Source organism: Astatotilapia calliptera, chromosome 13 (genome assembly GCF_964374335.1).
Source record: "Astatotilapia calliptera chromosome 13, fAstCal68.1, whole genome shotgun sequence".
NCBI lineage: Eukaryota > Metazoa > Chordata > Actinopteri > Cichliformes > Cichlidae > Astatotilapia > Astatotilapia calliptera.
This window is the reverse complement of record NC_137434.1, coordinates 23,916,038-23,937,803: the sequence shown is the minus strand read 5'-3', so window position 1 is coordinate 23,937,803 and position 21,766 is coordinate 23,916,038. Positions and strand designations below refer to the sequence as shown.

At 38.3% G+C, this 21,766-nt stretch overlaps 3 protein-coding genes across 3 annotated transcripts; 2 read left to right on the top strand and 1 right to left on the bottom strand.

The window, feature by feature from the left end:
- The first annotated feature begins 754 nt into the window (after positions 1-754).
- On the top strand, positions 755-8,489 carry LOC113035472 (cytochrome P450 3A40-like). Its single transcript, XM_026191061.2, has 13 exons — positions 755-804; positions 918-1,011; positions 1,183-1,235; positions 2,644-2,743; positions 3,169-3,285; positions 4,062-4,147; positions 4,239-4,381; positions 4,462-4,586; positions 4,693-4,777; positions 6,225-6,385; positions 6,484-6,710; positions 6,889-7,051; positions 7,133-8,489. The coding sequence occupies exons 1-13, from the start codon at positions 755-757 to the stop codon at positions 7,226-7,228; spliced, it is 1,500 nt and encodes a 499-aa protein (XP_026046846.2). The 3' UTR covers positions 7,229-8,489.
- Positions 8,490-9,679: 1,190 nt separating this feature from the next.
- LOC113035333 (cytochrome P450 3A40-like) lies at positions 9,680-16,186 on the bottom strand. Its single transcript, XM_080287936.1, has 13 exons — positions 15,787-16,186; positions 15,540-15,633; positions 15,316-15,368; positions 14,831-14,930; positions 13,930-14,046; positions 13,614-13,699; positions 13,379-13,521; positions 13,172-13,296; positions 12,289-12,373; positions 10,998-11,158; positions 10,669-10,895; positions 10,115-10,277; positions 9,680-10,030 (listed from the first exon to the last, which is right to left on the bottom strand). The coding sequence occupies exons 1-13, from the start codon at positions 15,852-15,854 to the stop codon at positions 9,956-9,958; spliced, it is 1,497 nt and encodes a 498-aa protein (XP_080144062.1). The 5' UTR covers positions 15,855-16,186; the 3' UTR covers positions 9,680-9,955.
- Positions 16,187-16,345: 159 nt separating this feature from the next.
- On the top strand, positions 16,346-20,233 carry LOC145419680 (uncharacterized). The gene is made up of 3 exons (XM_080287935.1): positions 16,346-16,501; positions 16,952-17,027; positions 17,151-20,233. Exons 2-3 carry the CDS (start codon positions 16,953-16,955, stop codon positions 19,005-19,007), a joined length of 1,932 nt encoding a protein of 643 aa, XP_080144061.1. The 5' UTR covers positions 16,346-16,501; position 16,952; the 3' UTR covers positions 19,008-20,233.
- Positions 20,234-21,766: the final 1,533 nt, after the last annotated feature.

The window sequence follows — 21,766 nt, the reverse complement described above, 5'->3', positions numbered from 1 at the left end:
GTACAGAGTGACTTGGAGGGTTGACACTACTTTCTACAGAGAATTAAACCCACCTATGAGTAATCTTTCTCACTGGCAGATCGGCAGCAGAAGTTGGTTATATGCAACTAAATGCAACTCGGCAAACTCCCAAATCTCTGCTTTCATAGAGGTGCTCACATGTGTTGACAGTCATTTAATCAACTCTCGTAAGGGCTTTTTGTTAAATAATAAGATGGGATAAAAACTCATGTTTGAGTTATTTGAGGTTTTATTTACTCATTTTTATTTACCTCATTTTAAGGCCTGCTAAAGAACGGATTACTTTTATTTTATCCTGCTGTGTAAAATCTTATGAGTATATACTGCAAGTGAAGTTACCTGAAAAGAAAGTTAAAATCTGAAATGACACTCAAAGAATATATCTCAAAACATGTCTTTTTATTAATTGTATTTTAAATTCATCAAATCATTTGGGATCACACTTTTTTTTTAACATGAATAAAGTAATAAATAAACTATCTGGTGCATATTTGTTACTAATAAGCCAAAAATAAGTGCATATAATTAAAAAGTGTGAGTAGTAGCAGAGTGCCTTTTGATGCCGTAAAAGTTTATTACACACTGATGATCATGTGATAACCTGTGTCACTGATGTTTGATCAGTAGCTTTATCTCTTTGGGCCTCCTGGGTTATTGTGTAAAATGAAAATAGGTCGCTTGTTTTCCAGCTCGCAGCCACATTGCCGCTCCTGTTTGTTGGAACAAAGTTAAAATGTTTTTCACCTGGACTTTGCTGGCCCTGCTTTTTACGTTGATTTTACTGTGAGTATTCCTCCAAAGCAATACCTGGGTGTCATCCTGGCAGAGTTTTTTATTTTTTTATTTTTTACTGTCCAACTGATGATCCCATTTTTTTTCCTTTTTTTGTAATACAGATATGGAATATGGCCATATCGGTTCTTCAAAAAGCTGGGGATACCTGGACCTCGGCCCCTGCCTTTTATTGGAACGATGCTGGGCATGAGGAAGGTACGCACAGAAACCAAACTCACCTTAGAGACTGGGATATGAAGAGCTGACTGATTTGATCCTTGAGAATTCGAGATGAATGAGCTCTCTGTATACTTTAGATGTCCTATTCAGTGGTTGTTTTTTTTTTTTTTTTGACACTAAAACAGATTTTCTTGTAACTTCTTGTAGGGATTTCTTGCTTTTGACAGAGAGTGCCATGCCAAGTATGGGGACATCTGGGGGTGAGTTCTTGCTTCATCAGTATACATACAAGAAATCACCAGGAGGTCTGTTGATATCAAATTCTGTCTGTGAGCCATGATCACTGCCATGATCACTGGGACAGGGTGGAAAAATATTCACTGGCTCACATTTTTCATGAAGCCATTTCTCTTTTTGGCCTGAAGCAGATCTCTTTTGGTGGAAGCATAGCATCCAATTTTCTTTATTTTAGGGATAAAAGGGGAAAAAGTTTGGGGACAGTTCTTTACAACACAAGGCGAAGTTTCTGAAATGCATATATCCTACTATATCTACACTAGGTTCACAAACAGGTTCACAGTATAAGTATGTCAAAATTCCTTTATCAATATTTAGATTAAAATTTATATAAAATGATTAATAGAAGATTTGAAAAGCAGTTATTTCACTTCAGCTTTAAATTTGTTCATCCTTTTTCTAGAGGTGGGAATCACCATACATCCCACGATACGATATTATCACAATACTTAACGCACGATACGATATTATTGCAATTTTTTAAAATATTTTGCGATATTCAGATTCTGAACATAAAGGTTAACTTTATCAATATTAATTTTATCTAATATCAAAGTCTCACACTCAGTCATTCTCTCATTTCAGTCAGTTTTATTGTTGACAAACTGAACGGTTTGTATTACAGTCTAGTCCAACTTAACTGAATGCAACCATCTGGTACAATTATAGCTATTCTGAACTATGCAATTTATGAAAACTATGCAGCCCATTCAGCAACTGAAGAATTTGAAAGTAAATTAAAACAAAATATAATTTTGCATTAAATAAAAAAGTTTTACACTTAATTAAAGTAAAATATGTCTTAAATTAAAAGAAGTAAACTGTCATGTTTATTGCTGCCAAAAAAAAGTTAAACACATTTGGATAGTGAAGGAATGTCAGGATTCTTGCTCAGAAAAAGGATCAACATGCTCTGAAGTCAGAGTTCCAGTCCACAAAAACTTTTTTTGTAACAAAATATCGATTTCTGCTGTCCCTGTATCGATACATTATTAGCAAACAAAATATCACGATACTACACAGTATCGATTTTTTCCCCCACCCCTACCTTTTCCCCTCCTTTTTGCCAAATGAATTCCAGTCAAAGTATGAGTTCAGGGAATGTGAAGTGAGAAACATATGAAAACCTACAAAAATAAACTCTATAAAATTTCTTATTCCATTGTCATGTATTTATTTAATAATAATAGGACCGTGATATCCCATTTGTAGCATCACGTGTAATCGATGTGTAATTTTACTACCTGCACAGATGAAAAAACCTCTTTGATCTGAAGGTGCTTTACATATCCAGATGCTTAATAATGCCTTAAATGATTTGCTGTGATTTAAGATTTAAGATACTGTGAAAGGCTCTTTCCTTTTCTGCAGGTTGTACGATGGACATACGCCGGTGTTAATGGTGACCGACCCTGAGATTGTTAAAACTGTGATGGTAAAAGAGTGCTACTCTTTATTTACCAACCGCAGGGTAAGAGGCTCCGCTTTCTATCGTACAGTAGAGTGGAAATTCAGCAAATCATGAAACCTTTGGATGTCCTGTCAGCGCAACACTCCCCAAAAGAGTTTTATCTTTTGCTTTTTTTTGAAAGCTAAACTGAAATATGTTCCCCCCTAGATATATCATTAACATGGGGTAAAAGGGCAGGTTAATAATTACGTTTTACTCAGGCCTGTCCAAACTGTTCTAATTCCATATACATTGATCTGTCCAAACAAAGTACTACATGAAAATGCATAATATAGAGCTATCACAGAAATGATGCTACAAGATATTACAAATGATATTACATTATCTGAGCAAACTACACGTGTCGTTAGGGGACTGGAAGATGTTGGTGGAAGCAAACTGTAAACACTAAGAGTAGTTTTTCCTTGTCGTTTTCCTTTTCAAAGGATTCTGGTTTCTTCAGCGAACCTCTGGATGATGCAGTGGCAGCAGTGAAAGACAAACGGTGGAAACGGATTCGCAACACTCTGTCTCCATGCTTCACCAGTGGAAGACTGAAACAGGTCGATATCATATGTGGGTTTATTAACCACGTCTGTGTTTAATGTGCGCTTACAACAAAAGTAATAGATTTATTTCTTGTTCAAATGTCATCACTTTGTATTGGGTTTTTTTCCTCAAACTACTTAAACAGGCATCATTAAAAAGTTTTGGCACCTTTACACATAATATATAAAATCACTAACATTTAGCTGTTTCTTTGGATAATACTGACATAAAGGTACACAGTAATTTGAGGTATTTCAGGAAATCACTAACATAAGGCACTATTTGTAGCTCCTAATAGCCTTATTCCACTATTTCCACTTTAATTTAAAGTGAATTGTGTTCTGGTACTTGCCGTTCCTTTTTTAAGTTCCCAAAGTGTGCAAATAATTATAGCTACATGTTGTCCACGGCTCAAAATATAACCACATAACAGACACTTTTGGCTGCCCCCTTATTCAAAAGGTGTCATTACACCTATTACATTTAGCAGATTGTTATACTAAATTTCTGTCTTCTCCTGGTACCAAACCAGTGAGTTTTTGCTTGTTTGGCAATTGTGAAAACCACCTTATTATGGAGCTACCAAACATACCACTAGTTATTATTATTATTATTGGATATCACTAATTATTTCTAAATCCTCAGAGAAATCAGTAATTTTCAGAATAAACAAGAATTTGACTCTTTTATTGCTCTTTTATTGTTTTATTTTGTGGCAAACATGGGTATATCTCTCCAAAATAAAATAAATATAATATAATTCTCTTATTTTGTCTTTTATTCCTTTAAGATTTTTCCCCTCGTTGCTCGCTATGCAGAACGACTTGTTGCAAAACTTGAGGAAACGAATTTGGATGAACCCATCAATGTCAAACAGTATGTTGTTAATCTGTAAAATGCCAGCACATTACACTGTTCATCCTAAAATAACTGAAGCATTCACCACATGTATTTTCAAATCTTATAGGTTTGTAGCTCCTTACAGTTTGGACACTGTGACCAGTGCTTCTTTCAGTGTGGAGACAGACTCCATAAACAATCCAAACAACCCTATTAATGTTCAAATTATGAAGGTCCTTAAAGTCAACACTGGGCTTTTCTTTTTGCTAAGTATGACCTTACTTTTACTCTTTTACACAAACTCCATTTGATCATATCCTTTTGTTAACCACTCTTTACTCTTCTTTCAGTGGCATTTCCCCTCAGTCGTCGTCTGTTAAAGCAGCTCAAAATTGAGATCATGCCCAAAGAAAACATGAACTTTTTCCTCAACATTATCAAGCTATTTAAAGATGAGCATCATGAAGCCAAATCTGTAAGCATTATATCTGTAAAGGAAGACCAACATTATCTAGTCTGTATGCACTTACCTCTGGGTCATTTTCAAGTCCTGCTCTGAATGCTTGTCTGCTTTAAACCAGACACGACCAGACTTCCTGCATGTGTTGATTCAAAGTGAGATCCCAGAAAAGAACTATAAGAACAATGAAGAACAGCCAAGTAAAGGTATGTTTTTATCGGAGAAGTAACCAAGCCCAAGTTAGCCTCCAGTCTCAAATATGAGGTCTCCGATATATGATGGAGTCTTAAGAGCTTTGTATTTGAGAATGAGGATTTTAAATTCAATTCTGTATAGCTGTATACTGATCATTTATTTTAACAGTTAATGTCAAAATACATATTTTAAGAGGGAAGAATACAGGGCAGAGCTCACGAATGTAGTTGAGACAAGCTCTGGGTGATAGTGAAGAGTTTTGAGTGTTTTTAAGTGTTGAGGGGAAACTGCCAAGAATGTGTTTGGTGTATCCTCTGGATAGAGGAAAGAGGAAATGGAGAAGTACAAGAAAGTATTCAAACGTAGAGGTTAGCGAAGAAAATGTGAACTAGGGAGATGAAGACAGTACACAGGAGAACTGCTCTTGCTTTCACAATGTTAATGGACACGTTGACAGATGACCTCAGGCAGTGCTGTTCACCGATGATTTGTAGTGAGCGAAGGGAGCAGGTGGAAGAAAGCCTGAAGAGATGGAGGTATACTTTGGAAAGAAGAGGGAGGAAAGTCAGTAGATGCAAGATAGAATACATGTGTCTGGATGAGAGGGAGACAGATGCTACAGAGATACTGAAGCTATAGGAGTTTAATAGACTTGTAGTCAAGACCGCATAAACCGTGACCAAGACAAGACCAAGACCAAAGGGTATCGAGACCAAGACCGAGACAAAAAAAGTCTTTAAACTGAAAAATTGGCTTTTGAAAAAATGACCCGGGCTTAAGCCCAGTAAGCCACCCACCCCCGGCTCCGCCAGTGGTTGACTCCAAATCTCCCGAACACTATTTCAATCTGAGAAGTAAGACAGAGACAAGACCAAGACCAAAAGTCCGTTGAGACCAAGTCAAGACCAAGACCACATAAAAGTGGTCTCGAGACATCCAACTCTAGAGTTACTTGGGGTCAACCATCCAAAGCAACAGATAGTCCAGAAGAGAGTGGACTGGACATAGAGTGAAGTGGGTGTATATGAGTGTGAGGGGGGAAAGCTAACAAGAATGTAGTTGTGCCTACATGTAAGGTTTAGAGATGGTGACCCTAGAAAAGGCTGAGCTGGAGGTGGAAAGCTCAGGTTGAGCACTTTAACGATAAGGTTAGAGAACGAAGGCTGAGATAGTTTGTACATGTCCAGAGGACGGATAGTAGATATGTTAGGTAAAGGGTGTTGAAAATGGAGCTGCCAGGAGGGAGGAAAAGGGAAAGACTCAGAGGAAGCTCATCTATGTAGTAAAGAAGGACACGCAGAGCGTTAGTGTGACAGAGGAAGATGCTAGCGACAGTGTGAGATGGAGAAAGATGATCTGCTGTGGTGACCCCTACAGGGGGCAGCTGAAAGAAGATCAACAGTATTTGGTCCCTGCTCCACTTTTTATTACCATAAAATCTTTTGTTTTTTGTTTTAGGTTTGACTGAACATGAGATACTTTCCCAGGCCTTCGTCTTCACCCTTGGAGGCTACGACACCACTAGTAACACTGTTACTAACATCCTTTATAATCTGGCTACAAACCCTGATGTGTTGCAGACCTTACACAAAGAAATCGATGATAACCTGAAGGAAGATGTACAGTAATTCTTTACATAATTTTCTGTCATCTTTGTTTGAATAATGGACAACAATTAATTTTCTTTTTGTGCTTGCCACCTCCATTATTTGTCTAGGCGCCCATTTTATACGAGGAGCTGACCAGTCTAAAGTACTTGGACCAAGTTTTACTTGAATCAATGCGACTGTTTCCCGTTGCCCCTCGCCTCGACAGGGTGTGCAAAAAAACTGTCAAAGTGAATGGCCTCACCATCCCTGAGGGAACTGTGGTTGGAATTCCTGTGTGGGTGTTGCACAAAGACCCACACTACTGGAACTCACCTGAGCTTTTCAGACCAGAGAGGTAAATGTGTGCCATTACAAACTTATTGAAAACTCATCCACTGGGACATAATTCTTAAAGAAAATGTTGTATTTGTGCAGAGTAACCCAGCCATATCTCTCTTTTTACACACCTGTTATGTTATTTTTTAATGTTTCAAATAGCAGAATAAACGTAAAAGTCTCATCTGTATCTGCAGGTTCAGTAAAGACAGCGGGGAGGAGGTGAACCCATACACGTACATGCCATTTGGACTCGGCCCTCGTAACTGCGTTGGGATGCGCTACGCCCTCCTCGTCATGAAGATGGTTGTTGTCCGTCTCTTGCAGAAGTACACTTTGGAAACATGCAAAGAGACAATGGTAAGAACAGCACTCTGCCACATTCAGACTGTCATACAACTATGCTGTCATGTTCCTGATTTTCTTTTCTTTTTCTTTTAGATTCCACTTCAGTTTGACTGGAAGTTTCAGCCAGTTCAGCCTGTAAAACTCAAGTTTGTTCTCAGAAAAGAGTCATCTAAGAGGGAACGTCTCTAAATCCCATCAAACATGTTTTTATATCTGCTGCCAAGATAAATTCACTGAGTTGATATTTTCAACTATTTTAAAATGTTATTGACAGTGGCGCGGCTGCCCCTCTGGTGGTCTTCCTTGGTCTCTTGTGTTCTGGGGGCCTCTGGATGTCTGGAGTTTTGATCTCCTCCATACCTGCTTCATGCCCTGGAGGACGGGGCTGTGGCCCCCCCACACCCTCTAGCAGATCATTACATGAAGGAACCTTTTAAAAACAAGCGCGTCCATGCTCACAGGTGTACACACGGGTGATCACACCCACAAACTACACCCTTTTTGGCTCCTACCTCAAAGCACACTGTGTTCTGTTGATCTTATGTGCTGCACAATAATGTTTAACATTTAGTATTTACTGTCATATTCCCATATATCATTGTGATGTTGTTTATTCTATTACTCTTGTTCTCTTCTGCTTGCTTTCTTTTTTCTTTCTCAGCAGGTGATCCAGGTGATTGATATATGCATTTTTTTTCTTTTCTTTTTTTCTTTTTCTGCTCATTCTGTTGGTTTTTGGTTTTTGCCCTTCTCCCCCGTCACTCTTCTCAGCTGTTTCTCTTTCCCTCTTTCTTTCTCCCCTTCTTTCCCCCAGTCAAGTCTGTCCCATATTCAGTAAGTGAAAATAAAATAAACAATAAAAGGTGAATCAAATGGACCATTATGGCAAGGCTGGGATGGTCAATTTGGTAAAGTAAATCCGTTGGGCATCTTTCTTTGCCTTTAGACAACAATTCTGATGGCAAAAGAGCCAAACAGGACAGGCAAAAAAAAAAAAAAAAATGTTATTGAATGAGAGCAGGTTAAACATCTGATTTTGCTGTGTTGATCTCTTTTAATTACTTTTATTTAAATTGTGTTGAAAAGTTGATCTATTTTGTGTCCAAAAGTTACACCAGTCGGTGTCTTAAATGGACCTTACACTCAAGAGATTTTGACTTTAGCGTTTATACATTTTTAAATTGTAATTGCATTTATTAAATCATAAGGCTACTGCTTGTGCGATACACCTCTCACTGATGACTGTAGTTTTGTTATTGGTGGTATCTGTCTCCATCTAGCTTCAACAGCTGGCAACAAGAGTTTGATTTGTTCTAAACTTTGACGACTGTCCATTGCTGGTTATATAGAAAGAAATTTCAGATTGTGTCATCAAATGCAAATATTTGCATTGCCTGTTTACTGTCAGTGTCTTTCATGTTTTCACAATAAAATATGTCCAAAATCCAAAGTTCCAGCATATGTTTCCAGAACTGAGCCTCTGTGCTTCTTCTTCTATGCTGACAATTTGGACAAATTTCATTTTCCAGAAGGAATAGTTCCACATGCTCCTTCTTTTATTATTTTTAACAGTGGTATGTTGAACAAATGCAGTACTGAGTAAAAATCTGTAAAAAACTGTAAAGTTTGCCTGTTTTTACAGTGACAGGAATGCTTTCATGTCAACAGCATCAGCCAAAAGATCAGATTATGATCCTTCATTTTCAGGACCCTCATCACATGCACTGAACATTAACTTTTTACTCCTAAGTGGATTTCACTGGAAAGGATTTCAAAGGTGATACAAAGTTTCCTAGTAAATTTTATACCATTTCATCAATTTTAAAACAACAAATAGGTTTAAAATAAGCTAAATGGAACTATTATGCTTTTAATAATTTTAACTTATATAAGTTGCAATGCTGATGGTTAACAAGTTTCAAATAATAAAGTCCAAACGTGTAAAATCCCTAGAAGGCTCACTGAGCTCCACCCACTTTGTTTAAATCATCCCTTTAGAGGGTTAAAATGGCTTGTTTCATAGACAGGATAAACTGGGGAGCTGAATAAAGCAGCGGTCCTAAACCTTTTTTGCACCACAGACCGGTTTATGCCCAACAATATTTTCACGGACCAGACTTTAAGGTGTTGCGGATAAATACAACAAAATAAAACCGGTACCAAAAAAAAAAAAAAGATTTATTCATAACACATGCAAAAAGGCCCAGGGAAACAGAGTTAACGATAAAAACGATTAAAAAAGTCATAAAAAATTATGAAAACCATAAATTTCCCACCCAAACCTCAACTCTCACGGCCCGATACTGGTCCATGGCTCGGGGGTTGGCAACCACTGGAATAAAGCATATGATAAGTAGGACAGCTTGAGCTACTCTGGAGTCCAAGTATACAAATGTAGAACAGGAATTCAGCATAACTGGTCCGTTTTAATTAGTGAGCAATACAAAACATTGATTTTTGGACTGTCAGAAAACCACGATCAAACCTGTGAGTCCAGAATGAGCCCCACTAGCTGTTGAAAAATGGGTGGAGACAGAAACCACCAACAATAGGGCTACAGCCATCACTGAGACATGCATCACTGCCAGCAGCATATTTAATGCACATGAAAGATTTTAAAAAGACTGTCTCTAGACTGTGTAGACTGTATTTATTTTATATTTATTTACTTTGTACTTATTAACCCATGAAACGCATACACAAAGAGAAATCAAAAGTAATCAAACAATGATGAAAAGCAAATTTAAAGCAGAAGTGTCACAAAATAATGTTTGCACAAATCCAAAGTCATTAAAATTTATTAATGCTGCAAGAAAATTCAAGTGTTTACACTGCACTGACTTGATAACCTTTTAAATTTAGCAGTAGAAAAAAAATGCACAATGAACGTCATCATGCTAGCAGCTCCCTCTTAGACTACTGATTTCTGGGAACAAACTTGAGTTTTACAGGCTGAACTGGCTGAAACTTCCAGTCAAACTGAAGTGGAATCTAGAAAAAAGAAATGGATGTAAAATCAGTGACAGGACAGCAGAGTACCATGACAGTCTGAATGTGGAGGAGTGTTGCTATTACCATGGTCTCTTTGCATGTTTCCAAAGTGTACTTCTGCAAGAGACGGACAATAACCATTTTCATAACAAGGATGGCGTAGCGCATCCCAACGCAGTTACGAGGGCCGAGTCCAAATGGCATGAACGCGTATGGGTTTACCTCTTCCATGTTGTCTTTACTGAACCTGCAGATACAGATCAAACAAACCTTTAAAAATGTAGATATGTAGAGTCCTATAATTCACTGTATTTAACCACGATGTTCAGGCAACCTTCAACATAAAGAGTAGTAGGGCGTAGTTCAGGGCAAAAATACACTGTTACTTCTAAAGCTTTGAGGAGCTCTCGGGCCTGATTGAGGACAAGTCAGATCAAAACCAGCTCCACACTGCAGCACCCTCAGTCTAGGGGAACAGTTCAGCTTCCAGAACAACAATGACTCAAAGCAGACAGCTGCAGAGGTTTTGGGATGAAAAAGATGAAGCAAACGTCCCAGATTTCACTAATTATTCTCTCTTGTGGAGAGCGACAGGGTTCTTCATAACCTTGTGATGACACACCTACATGCACATTTACCTCTCTGGTCTAAAAAGCTCAGGTGAGTTCCAGTAGCGTGGGTCTTTGTGCAACACCCACGCAGGAACCCCAACTATGGTTCCCTCGGGGATGGTGAGGCCATGCACCTGCACAGTTTTTTTGCATGTCCTGTCAATTCGAGGGGCAGTGGGAATCAAACGCATTGATTCAAGTATAACTTGGTCCAGGTACTGTAGACCAGTCAGCTCCTCGTATGAAATGGGTGCCTAGACAAATAAAGGCAGCAAACACAAAAAAAAAGACAATATGTAAATGATGTCCACTACTAAATCAGTGATGGAAACACATCATGGGACGAATTACTGTACATCTTCCTTCAGGTTAGCATCAATTTCTTTGTGTAAGGTCTGCAACGCATCAGGGTTGGTGGCCAGATTATAAAGGATGTTAGTTAGAGTGGTACTGGTGGTCTCGTAGCTTCCAAAGATGAAGATCAAGGCCTGGGAAAGCATCTCATGTTCAGTCAAACCTACAGAAAAAACAAAATCAAAGTCCGTTTATAATTAATATAATAACCCTAAAGTAATCAGTAACTAGTACTGAGCCAATCTCACACTGAAACTGACAACTGATCAAAAAGAAAAATGCCAGAGACAGTTTCCTAAATCTGAAGGTGATGTGAAGAACCACATAATGTTTGACACTCCTGAGGAATTACTTTAATAGCTAACAGATAGTTAACTGAAGGTAAGACAAACTAATTATTGCACGTGTTTTGTGACATGGATGCAGTGTTTTGAGCTTGTGTGTTCTCTATTTTGTGTCTCTAGGTTAATTATAGCTGACTTTTGTCCGTTCCCTTTTGTGCCTGTATTGTGAAGACAGTCATGTCTCTGTATTCGTTACCTGTGTCAAGTCCTCTCGTCTCCCTCTCAGTGTAATTTCCTGTTTTATTGTGATAGTCTCTTGTCTCAGGTGCTTTGTGTTCAGTTCAACTTCCCTTGTCTTGTTATTCCTGATTTGCTCCCGGTGTATTTCCCAACTGTTTCCCATCTCCCCTCATTACCTGCTGTTTATTTATTGTCTGTCTCTCCTTGTTCTTTGTGATGTAGTCTTCTCATGCTGTGTGTCTTCTCCTGTGTGTTAAATTTCTCCAGTAGTTTCCAAGTTCCAATAGCTCTAAAATGCTGTATATAGAAGTGGTAACACCAACGAGAAATAGATATCCCATTTCTCCTGGCTACTCTTCCATGGCTCCCTCATCTTGAAATACAAAGCCCTTAATGCTCCACAATATCTCATACACCTCACAGTGCCTCATAGGGCCTGTTACAGTCCAGGCTCACTTTGACATCTCTCACATACAATTTAAAACACTTAGCCAGGCTGGCTATATAAATACGTACAGGGATATTACAGAGGTATGTACAGCCCTTCATTTAATTATCACCCAGGTCCTGATTTATAACATGTAACACTGGCAGGTCTCTTGTACATGAGACATATGAGCAGATTGATGTCATGAGAAAAAATTGTGTGTAAAACCCCTGATCCTGAGTGGTCTGCAGTACATGTGACATGAGTGACTTGAAAGTGGACAACAAGCTGAGCCCTACACTTTGCCCTACTCGCCCTGATACTTCTGTGGTAAAAACATACCTTTACTTGGCTGTTCTTCATAATCCTTATACGTCTTTTCTGGGATCTCACTCTGAATCAACACCTGCAGAAAGTCTGCTCGGTCCTAGATAAGAAAAGAAAACATTCATCGTTAACAACAATTCCAGAAACCATGTATGAAATTGAATATTCCAAAGTTAAAACAATACTAGAGTAGCACACACAAGTTAATACAGGTAAAATTTATATAGCGCCAAATCAGAACAACAGTCGCCTCAAGGCACATGTTGTACGGCTTTTTGCCGCACACACCTCATGGATGAAAACAGGCGTCACTGGTGTTCTTGTCCAAAACTACATCCAAGAACAAACAAACAAACAAAAACAAAACAAAAAAAAACACAGAAGTTTCTCTAAAGTTTTTCCCTGAAGTAATTTTTCCTAATGGTCACCAGGGGGTGACTACTCTTGTTTCAAAGCTACATAAAACAACACTTTAGCTACATTGTGTCAGTAAACACTTTCCTGATGAGGTGATTGGCTCTGCAACTAGTTTCATTTCCTTTTAAATTCAACAATACATTTGCTTTGTAAATTATGGTGCCATTAGAATGACACAGCAAGAAAAGGCATGAGATGTTTTACTATGTGATTGAGAAGTTGCAGGTGAGGATAGAGCTGCTCATTGTTTGGCATGTTGAGTTTAAAACATCAGGATGGGGACACTGAAAAGACTCAGCACAACTATAGTACTGCTATACTATTTTTGTACAGTATTATAGCCAAGAATATGTACAGTCCCTCGCAGCATCTTCCTTTTCGACCCCACATAACATGAAGCTACAGCTACATGACAATGACCCAAAGGTTAGTGCATACAGACAAGACAATGTTGATCTTCCATTTTAAATTGAATGCTTACAGATTTCTCTTCATGATGCTGATCTTTAAATCTCTTGATGATGTTGTAGAAAAAGTCAATGCTGTCCTTGGGCACAATATCAATTTTCAGGAGCTCTGCCAGACGTCCACCAAAGGGAAATGCCACTGAAAAGAGAGCAAAGAGTTGTTAACCTAAAGCTAAAGATAGCATATTACCAAATGGTGTTTGCATAAAAGGAGGGCATACTTAGTAAGAATAAAAGCCAAATTTTCATCTTAAGTAGTTTCTGGACTTGAACATTAACTGGATCATTTGGATTGTTTATGGAGTCTGTCTCCACACTGAAAGAAGCACTGGTCACAGTGTCTAAACTGTAAGGAGCCACAAACCTATGAGAGTTGGAAAAGACAAATGGTCAGTGCATTATTTATTTTAGGACGAACAGTATAATATGTTTGCATTTTACAGATGAACAACATACTGTTTGACAGTGATGGGTTCATCCAAATTCATTTCCTCAAGTTTTGCAACAAGTCGTTCTGCATAGCGAGCAACGAGGGGAAAAACCTTTTTTTTTTTTAGTAAATGGAAACAAAATAAGAGAATTATGTTTATAATTTTTTTTAATCTAGTCTAGGTCAATATTTTTTGTCCATGATTTTTTTTAAGTGTAAAGGTACCAACAGTTTTAGCCATGCCTGGGAGTTGTTCTCCCAACATATTTTAGCAAGTAAAAAAATGCACTTCATATACATGTTAACACACAAGTGGTTAATGAACTCAGATGTGATATCAACCTGTTTCAGTCTTCCACTTGTGAAGCATGGAGACAGGCTGTTGCGAATTCGTTTCCACCTTTCATCTTTGACTACTGTAATGGCGTCATCCATAGGTCCACTGACAAAACTGGTATCCTGTGAAAAGGAAATAACTTTACTGTTGCTTCCACCCTGTCACACAGAAACTCAAAGTTTCCTCAGATAGTGTAATGTCTTCTAACACCATTTTCGCCAAAGCGCAAGCGCTTATGTTTTCATTACAACATGACGTCAACCTGCGTTTATAGCAGATTGCTGATGTCTGACCTTTGACCCCTGGCCTTGAAGCATTACATACTAAAATTTTATGACCAATATGATTTTATTACCCTTACGATAGGAACCAACGATTGTTGGCTGAAATCTTTGGCTTCTAATATCTGAGATCTTAAGACATTCACGCAGTGAGATACAGCTCTCTCCAAGTCCTTCTATATAATATATTATAATGCAGACCTTCCCAAAGTGTGGGGCCCGCCCCCTTTGTAAAAGTATCTCTGATTCTGCTATACAGAGCAAGAAAGATAACATCTATCGTTCATCTCTAGGTGGCTACAAAACAGTGAAGTGTGTTGCTTGGTTTACTTCATGTGTCTCAGCTCCTGTGTACGTGTGAGCTGATGTAACCCTTGAGTATAAATGTGTAACTCTTGGTGAAAGTCCAATCTGCCAGATTTGAACATTACTTCATTTATATATAATACCAGTTTGTCCCTGTAGTTATTGTGTTATTACACACGTCAGCCTCAGACTGTAGCGCCACTGAAAGCAAACTTGGAAAAATAATAAAGTAAAAAACAATGTTTAGTTAGCAGACTCTATGTTACATGGAGAGTGTTGCACTGACATACACTGATATACAACAAGATGAACCTCTTACCCTGCGGTTGGTAAATGCAGAGTAGCACTCCTTCACCATCACAGTTTTAACAATCTCAGGGTCAGCAATCATCAACACTGGCGTTCGTCCATCGTACAACCTAAAAAAAGAAAAGAGTCTTTCACAATTCTTTTTTTTTTGTACTATTACACATCTAGATATGTAAGCTGATTCTTGCACTTATCCCTAAAGAGAAAATGGTTTGTTATGTTTCCACCGAAAGATATTTGTTTACCATCTCATATTTAAACTATTTTATCAGATCAAGCTCCAAAGTAAGAACAACTTCATAAAAAGAGGAAGCCAGTAGAAAACTTTTTTCATTATTCCATCCTGTCACAGAGTTGACCTCACAACCACAGTCACAATATGTTACATTTTTTAACATACTGTGAGTTTGGCTCCCAGAGATATTTTGGTATGAGTGGATATCAGTGGTGGTTTTGAATGCGTCTTCTATCAGTCATGATGAATTAACAACTCACCCCCAGACGTCCCCATACTTGGCATGGCACTCTAGGTCAAAAGCAAGAAATCCCTGCAAAAAGGTAGACAGGAAAAAAAATGTGTATTAGTGTCAAAAAGCCACTGAATTGGACGTGAGCACAGACAGGTTCATCAAGCAAATCCCGATCTCTAAATCTCAATGATTAAATCAGTCTGCTCCTCGTATCCCAGTCGCTAAGGTGAGTTTAGTGTATGTACGTACCTTCTTCATGCCCAGCATCGTTCCAATAAAAGGCAGGGGTCTCGGTCCAGGTATCCCCAGCTTTTTGAATAACCGATATGGCCATATTCCGTACCTGTGTTGCAAAAAGAGAGCGAGGATAGGAGCCAGTTGGACAATAAAACAAACAGCAAGCCTGACACCCAACTGTTGCTTTCGAGGTAATTAAGAAGAAACGAGATTCCAGGTGCGGTGGCTTGACCGCAGTGAACAGTCGAGGAATACTCACAGTAATATCAACGTGAAAAGGAGGGCAAGCAAAGTCCAGGTGGTTGCTGAAAACAGCGTGAAAAACATTTTTGACCTCGTTCCGACAAAAGCGCAGGTGTAGCTGAAGGCTGGAAAACCAGCGAACCTAAGAAGACGTCATGTGGTGGGAGGAGAGCGTATGAGACAAAAATGTGTTTACGTAATAAGGTGTAAAAAGGGTCAGACGCTTTTAAAACGTTTTTGGTTTTGCGTAAGTCTGAATAAAATACTTTAACCATCAACGATTTCTAATGTGTCTGCTATTTCTGCTGCATGAAATGATCCGCTTTAGGGTGTCCTTGGTTTGTAAATCAACTTTCGTTTTGATCTGTTTTATATGGAAGCCCGTTTCCGCCACTAAAAAAAAAAAAAAAAAGATCCATAACTCGAAATTTCGAGTTATCTTTCTCGAAATTTCGAGTTATTTTCGAGTTATTTTCTCAAAATTCGGACTTATTAACTCGAAATTTCGAGTTATTAACTCGAAATTTTGAGAAAATAACTCGAAATTTCGAGTTAGCGCTGCCAATAAGAAATCTACGTGGCTGATGTCATTTCCTTGTTACCCGGAAGGATATGGCGCAAAGGGGTGCGCACTCAAAACTGGATCGTGTCGTGAGCTGCTGTATTAACAACAAATGGCGCCAGGTTCTTCAGTTTTGAATGCCTTCCTACAAATGATAACTGGATAAAAGGTATATAAAAACAGTGTGACAGCGATTGTTACATACAAAGTTGAATAGAATGCAACGTCAGGGTTAACCAAAGGTACCTATAAGGTTTCTGTTACACGCTAATGACACCTGTTACGTCTGATGAAACAGACGTTTTGCTGAAAGCATGCGTAATAAGTATACAGCACTGTATAAAACAAAATCACAAATCACCCAAAACAGGGAATATGACTGACAACTATATAAATAAGGAACAAAACCAATAAAACTGTAACCAGACAACTGAGAAAATGTGGGATTGACTGTATTGTGATGCTGATTGTAGTTACAGTGCAAATGGACACTTAAAAATGCAGTTCCCACTTCTCCACCATAGTCAGAGCTCATAATGTAGGTAGGCACAGATACTTTGACGATAATATGGTGGCTTTATTTTAATTTTGTAATTTTAATTTACATCCTTCCTTACAGCATGGGAGACTTGACTGAATTCTTGAAACAAAGAGAAGTCTCTGAGGAAATTATACAGACCTTGGAGAATGAGAAGGTACTTAATTCCAACAAGATACTGGTTGAAATGCAACTTTTCCTCATTGTTCTTAAGTTAAAAATAGAATTGTATTTTCAAGGCTGGTTGTTTCAATAAATTAAATTATTTTTCCATCTTTAGATTGATGCCAGTGTCATAAGTCTAATGACAGATGAGGAGCTGAAGACTTATTTGCCATCATACGGTGATCGTCTTGCAGTATTTGGATTTTGCAGACGGAGGGGCAGCAGCCGCAAGTCAGCGCTTTTTGAACGGCTGAAATCCAAACTGTCCAAAAGAAAATTATCTGAAGAGGATGGCAGTAGCACACGGCAAGAAGAACATTCCCAAACAACCCATAAAAGAAATGCTCTGAAGAGAAATAGAAAAATAGAAATAGGATGGATGCATTATGATGAAGACACTGAGGTTTTCAAGCAGGTTAGAGCTAGACGAGGAGGAGGAACAAGAAAAATAGACATCTGCAAGGATGCCAAGAAAAGGGACATATTACAGGTTGCAACAGGCCTGTTCTTTCCAGATGGAGGAAACATTCAGGGGCCCTTAACAGATTTTGACTGTGATCTGAAGGATTATCAAGAGATGATAGTCGATGATGCATTGACAGTAGGAGAACTTTATCATGTCACAAAACTTAATATCCTCAGGTTCTACCTCACCACAAAGAAAAAACAAAATGACAGCCTTCAGAGCTCCAACCCAGGTTTGCATCCATCTTCAGAAATTGAAGCGAGTCCTCAAAACCAAACCTCTTCTTTTACTGTCACTACATTCCAAACATCTGCTCCATTTGAAACAATCAGCCATGATGTGACATACATTGAAGACACTCCAAACGATAACCTTCCACAATCTTCCACGCAGTCTCTAAGCGCTAACACTTCTCACAGCAGTGACATTATTTTTGTTGGCCCCTTTTCTGACAGTGAGCCAATAAATTTGGATGACACCCTGATTTTTTCTCCACAACCTGGTCCATCCAGTGAGAGAGTGAGGAGAGTAGTGGTGGTCCACAGAGGGCAGGTAATGTCAGAGCTCATTTCACATTTTAGTGATAAGGACCTTGAAGATGTCGACATCAAAATCCAGGTCTTACTGCCTGATGGAACACCTGAAATGGCCCATGACGATGGGGGAGTTGTGAGAGACTGTCTTTCAGAATTCTGGAAAGAATTCTATGACCAGTGCACCACTGGAAACGTTTACAAAGTGCCCTTCTTAAGGCATGATCTTGGGCAACCGGAGTGGGAGAGTGTGGGCAGAATCATTGCATTTGGATGGGTTAGAGAGAAATATCTGCCTGTGAAAATTGCACCTGCCATTCTGGAACAAGCTGCCTTTGGATATGTAAAGAGTGATATTGTGGAGAATTTCCTTAAGTTCATGCCTGACTCTGAGCGTACAGTGTTAGAGGCGTGGCGATCAGACTTTAGCACCGTGGACCAAGAAGAACTTATAGACATACTTGATAACCACAGCTGCAGAAAGATACCAACAGCCTGCAATGCCACTGAAGTCCTATTGGAGCTTGCACACAAAACACTTGTCCAAGAGCCTGCCTATGTTATTGAACAGTGGGCAAGAACACTCAGCACTGCATGGGAAAGCCTTTGTGATCTATCTTCAGTTTATGAAACCCTCCAACCAACTGTGAGAAAAGTTCTCAAGTGTCTCACTTTCCCTGAAACAATGACGGCTCACCAGAAGCTGATTCAGAAATATCTAACTACATATGTGAAGAATGCTGAGAAGGAACATTTGTGTTTGTTCCTCAGGTTTTGCACAGGTTCAGATTTACATCTGGGAAAGAACATCATCATTGGGTTTAACGAACTGAAAGGTTTCCAGAGACGACCTGTGGCACACACATGTGGGTGTGTACTGGAGCTGTCGATAAATTATGACAGCTATCCTGACTTCAGATCGGAGATGAACAGTGTGTTGGAATCAAATGTGTGGGTTATGGACATTATCTAAAGGTTTGATTCACGGACAATGGCTTAAAAGCCATTGTTGTTTTACAACAGATTATATTTGAGTTGTGAACTAAGACTAAAGTGTTCCCATGTGAATGTCACAGCAAAGGTTTCAGGTGTTTAAAAACTGAGTTCCAAGAAAAAGTATTTGGTGAAATACCACTGTAATGCAATTTGAGGTACTTCTTTGTGTTTCTGTGTTTTCCTATTACAACTGAGGCAATATTTTTCTAAACACTTGTGAAATGCATTTCTGCAGAGGTCTCAGAGTGGCAGTCTGGAGACCATTTATAAGCATTCCCATTTCCTCAGTCAGCATGTGTGCATGTGAACAATGAAAGCAGTTTTTCCACCTTTTATTCATTTTTTCTATTATTTGAATCCAAAATCAACTTTAAAAAATGCATTAGGTTAATTTTAATTTGTCAAATTTTATTAATGTAATGTCAAAAGATGACATGTATTGTAGTGGTTCACCAGAAAATTAGAGATTGAGACCCCTGCAATATGTAGTGTATAGTACATGTAGGAGATATATGCAATATCTCCTACATGTTTTATCATCGTGCACACATTTTACAGTTTACAAGTCAGGTTTTACTTTATCATTGTATTTTATTACAGTTATGTTTGTACAGTTCTGTTTAGCCATCTGGGTTATGGTGACTTTTGCTAAATTGAATGGCCATAAGGCACACCTATATGCTTTTATTTTGGATTTCTGTGAAATCAGCAATTGCTTAGCTGAAGGTTGATTTTTGGTTGGCTTTTCCTGATTTTTGTAATGGAAAAAAACCCCTGTGTATCATAGCCCCCTTTTTCAAAACTACATAGCCGATGGGGTAGTTATTTAAAAGATATTTTCCTATATTTCTGTTTTCATGTTTGAGCCTAATGTATTTGCTTCATAGTGGTTTTAGACCACACGTTCTTATTCTTTAATTGTAGGATATTGTTATCAGATCTTGCCATATTATCCTCAATCTCTTTTTATTGTCCCATTCTTTTTGTATTTTTAATAATAATTGAACTTTTGCAAAACATATTGCATATTTTTGTTGAGTGTATTATCGTACTTTTTCCAAGTCTTGTGCTTGCAATTAGCTTTTTATAAGAATACTTTAAGGTTTGTGTTACTGTAAATACAGTACAGTTATTTTGTTTTAAGACAAGATGATGGCAAAAGATCTGTGTTTTATAATAAAGTGTTCAATGAGACAAATTACATCTTTAATTTTGGTAATTTCTGGGTTTTTATTATTCTGAGGCGCAATCCGAAAAAAAAAAAGGTCCATAAATCTCACTCAGTTAGGTTATCCATATGCTAAAAAATATTAGAGATGGACCGATCCGATATTACGTATCGGTATCGGTCCGATACTGACCTAAATTACTGGATCGGATATCGGAGAAAAATAAAAAATGTAATCCGATCCATTAAATATCACGAAAGCACCTCGCAAAACTTGCAACACGCCGTAACTCACCTCAGAACGTTAGCAGTCGGAGCAGTATGCATCACGTGATAGAGCAGCTGTGGCATGCGGGACCTGTCGGTGGTCTGGATAGCATGTGGAGCTTCGCTAGCAACCTGGCATTTCATCTCCGACAAAGTTATCCCCGAGAGAAGTAAAGCAAGTGTGTAAGTCCATCTCTGAATGTTTGTAAAGCATTCCCACGTTAAGCTTAACAAGCGACTGCCTCTCGCTCTCCGGCTGCTACTTCAATCGTGAAACTGCTTAAATGATCAGCTGATCGGCTTTTCTGTCGCGAGTCCGTGTCTCTAGTTTGCTTTTGGCCCACGTTGCACCAGAAAGAGGAAACCAGCGGCTGAACAACAGCAGAACGTTTAAGCTTGATAAGCTGTTGTTAGAATGTATTTATTATTACTTTCTACTCGAGGATCTTTTTCTACGTAGCTGACGCTGGTAACTGTGCAGGGGCGGATCTAGCAAAGTTTAGCCAGGGGGCCCGATAGGGCATGAACAGGGAAAAGGGGGCACAAAGACATACTTTTCTTTCTTATTCTCATTTAAAATGTCGAGCTTTTAATAAATAATTATCTGACACCCAAAGTTTTAATTTGATGTAAAATGAATAGAAGTCAATTACTGTATATAGTGACTATTAAGTCTAATATATACCCTAGTAAGCTATAGTACTTTTTACTTTGGGAAGGTACCATCTGTGCAGTCTGCAATTTTGTTGAAGAAAGATGTTGAATCTATTTAATATTTCTTGAAAAATAATTGATTTCTGTGCATTTTTTTTCACACTGCATCAAATTAAGGTTGATTACGTCGATTAAGCATCATGAGGTGGCGCGTGAGGGGTGGTTCCCTATTTTTTATTTATTTATGTTTGTTGTTGCTGGGAGTTGGAACCCTATTAGTTAGGTTGCTTAATATTTACGCTAAGTACTCTTTAAAATACTAGAATAGGGAGGATGGTGTAGGTCTAAGTTTATTAGATTGATCAGTATTGCTGAACTATGAAATATTTTTTTTGTATACAGGTATAACAGAATAGCTTTAGTGTAGTTGTTGTTTTAAACTTGAGTATGAACTTGCAGACTTGCAAAATGCAGCAAGATATTTTAAAAAACAGTTTTGTTGATTAAAAAACACTATATCGGATTCATATCGGTATCGGCAGATATCCAAATTTATGATATCGGTATCGGTATCGGACATAAAAAAGTGGTATCGTGCCATCTCTAAAAAATATATAATTATACTGCCCATAATCAGGAAAACAGTC

What these genes read in the sequence shown, in the direction of transcription:
- LOC113035472 (XM_026191061.2), top strand. Translation starts at nt 755, where the DNA reads ATGTTTTTCACCTGGACTTTGCTGGCCCTGCTTTTTACGTTGATTTTA. An exon ending in CCAGTGGAAGACTGAAACAG is followed by an intron (nt 3,286 to 4,061) that starts GTCGATATCATA and finishes TATTCCTTTAAG; the next exon opens with ATTTTTCCCCTCGTTGCTCG. An exon ending in AAACATGCAAAGAGACAATG is followed by an intron (nt 7,052 to 7,132) that starts GTAAGAACAGCA and finishes TTTTTCTTTTAG; the next exon opens with ATTCCACTTCAGTTTGACTG.
- LOC113035333 (XM_080287936.1), bottom strand. Translation starts at nt 15,854, where the DNA reads ATGTTTTTCACGCTGTTTTCAGCAACCACCTGGACTTTGCTTGCCCTC. An exon ending in CGATGCTGGGCATGAAGAAG is followed by an intron (nt 15,369 to 15,539) that starts GTACGTACATAC and finishes ACCTTTTTGCAG; the next exon opens with GGATTTCTTGCTTTTGACCT. An exon ending in GAACCCATCACTGTCAAACA is followed by an intron (nt 13,522 to 13,613) that starts GTATGTTGTTCA and finishes CAACTCTCATAG; the next exon opens with GTTTGTGGCTCCTTACAGTT.
- LOC145419680 (XM_080287935.1), top strand. Translation starts at nt 16,953, where the DNA reads ATGGGAGACTTGACTGAATTCTTGAAACAAAGAGAAGTCTCTGAGGAA. An exon ending in AGACCTTGGAGAATGAGAAG is followed by an intron (nt 17,028 to 17,150) that starts GTACTTAATTCC and finishes TTCCATCTTTAG; the next exon opens with ATTGATGCCAGTGTCATAAG.